At 45.0% G+C, this 2,116-nt stretch overlaps 1 protein-coding gene across 1 annotated transcript in view; it reads left to right on the top strand.

The window, feature by feature from the left end:
- Positions 1-2,116, top strand: part of LOC109538961 — a gene marked incomplete in the record, with an annotated part of 31,776 nt that overhangs the window by 18,855 nt on the left and 10,805 nt on the right. Inside the window, 2 exon segments of the mRNA XM_048661942.1 lie at positions 817-1,033; positions 1,154-1,355. Of these exon segments, the coding sequence (XP_048517899.1) occupies positions 817-1,033; positions 1,154-1,355 (419 nt within the window).

Raw genomic sequence — 2,116 nt, 5'->3', positions numbered from 1 at the left:
CAACTGCATTTTCCAAGAAAAATGGGCCGATGATGCCCACAATGCACACCAAACTGACTCTTTGGTTGCATCTGTTTCAGCGATCACTCGTGGATTTTCGAACTCCAAATGCGACAATTTTGTCGATTAACGAAGCCATCAAGATGAAAGTGGGCCTCGTCACTGAAGACGATTTTGGTTGAAAAATCACCGTCCAATTGTAGTTGTTCCAAAATCCCATCAACAAAGGCTCTTCGTTGCCGATGGTGCTCTGGCTTTAGCTTTTGAGCCGATTCAACTTTGTACGCATGAAGCTTCAAATGTTTTGTGGAAATTCGATGCAAAGTGGTTGTGAAAACACCAGTTTTCTGAGGTCTTGGCGACTTGATGTGGTTGGGCTATCCTCAACAGTTGCACCTACTGCTGCGATATTTTCAGTCGAGCGACCAGGACGAACGCGTGTTTCTGTTTTCACTTCATTAACAGAGCCAGTTTGCTGAAATTCCTTCACTAATTTTCTCCCAGTGGCTTCAGTTGGAGCATTCCGATGGCACCAGTTTGATAAGAATTTTTCAAAATGAGAATTCGTGGTTGAGTATGGAATCGGTCCAGTTTCCTCAACCTCCTCTAGCACCGATGGAACCCAAGTGGTACCGTTGGCAAAATCTAGGCCAGCTAGACGATCCAGCGCGAGGCTAGTTGATCTACATATTGTCGTGCTGCCATTAATTAACGATCTGTCGGCCAGATTGTCGGCTTTTGCTGCAGCCCGGGCTGCATTTCGCAACTTGCAGCAGCCGATCAATGCCGATAAGGTGATGCTAATTCTTGTTGCAGGTCGCTACCTGAAGTGCGTGGACACGCGTGGCGACACGATCCTGCTGGGCCTGGAGCAGCGGGGCAAATTCTCCGCTTTGGCTCGCGAAGACAACATCAGTGGCGTGCACACCGCCCGCAATCTGCTCAGCAAGCGGCTGCCCCTCACTGTGCGCCTTGTGCACGGCACTGCGCCCCGCGGCCTAAAAAGTCCCAGTCATTTTGTGCCAGAACTTAGGTAAGATATCGTCAGCAACGCCCGAAAGCTCGTCATTCATCAAGCATCAGACGCAACATCAGAAGCAACAGCCAATGGTTTAAATGTTGACGACAACGGCTTTTGTTGGGTTTCTTGCAGATTGTTGTCGACGTTTGAAGAGGAGCACATATTCGCGCTCCCCCTCCAAAAGGACTCTCATAGTGTGACAGCGCTGCCCTTAGCTGCGCCTCTGAAGCTGCTCAGAACGCGGAACGAAGATCAGCTGAGGGCCATGTCCGAATTCGGCCGATTGGTGGACAAATGCATGAAGCTGGTGACGGAAGTGGCCGACCGCATTCAGGTAAGTCACGTTCCGCAGGAAGGCGACTTTATTTTGCGATTTAACTAGGGATGACGCAAACGAGTACTTTTCAGTCACCGGTTCCATGTGTGACTGTTCCAAGTATCTGTTATTTTTTGGCACATGTTATTTTGGCCCATGATAAATATTGGTTTGTACCTCGGGCTGAAGCGTATTTTGAGTCCAGTCGGATTAGACTTTAAAAGGCCTGTTTCGGGCACTGAAAATATGATGGTAAAAGATTATGGGAAGTTGTTCGGAAGGATGTCAGAATATTGAGACTAGTTTGTGCTCGATTTCCGGCAGTGGAACATTGTTTAGAAACAATTATTTATAAATAATTAGAGACAGTGCGAAGTCCGTTTTTTGTGCATAATTATTGAACCGTTGATGCTATTGAAAAAAGTTTTCCTTTTGTTCCTTTGTGTATGCAAGGGCTGATGTTCAAAAAAAGTCATAACATTTTTTATGAGTAACGTTTTACCATTTTATCGAAACTTTATTTGAGCACAAAAAAAGGTAACCACATTCCACTTAGGGGCAGTAAAATGTGAAAAATATCCTATTTTCATGCTGATCACTGATTACAATTCATCTCATCGCTTAATTGAAAATTGGCCATTTAATACTTCAGCTATGTTTGATATAAGCAAATATCGAAACATGTCCAGAGTAGGTAAATAGCGCCTATACAAATTTAAATGTAGTTCGTCCACTACTCCACTGGGCAGATGCAACAAATGCTATTTTATTTCAGAAGC

This window comes from Dendroctonus ponderosae, unplaced genomic scaffold, assembly GCF_020466585.1.
Source record: "Dendroctonus ponderosae isolate FM_Combo_2020 unplaced genomic scaffold, Dpon_F_20191213v2 Dpon_F_20191213_10, whole genome shotgun sequence".
Lineage (NCBI taxonomy): Eukaryota > Metazoa > Arthropoda > Insecta > Coleoptera > Curculionidae > Dendroctonus > Dendroctonus ponderosae.
This window is presented reverse-complemented; position numbering and strand designations above follow the sequence as displayed.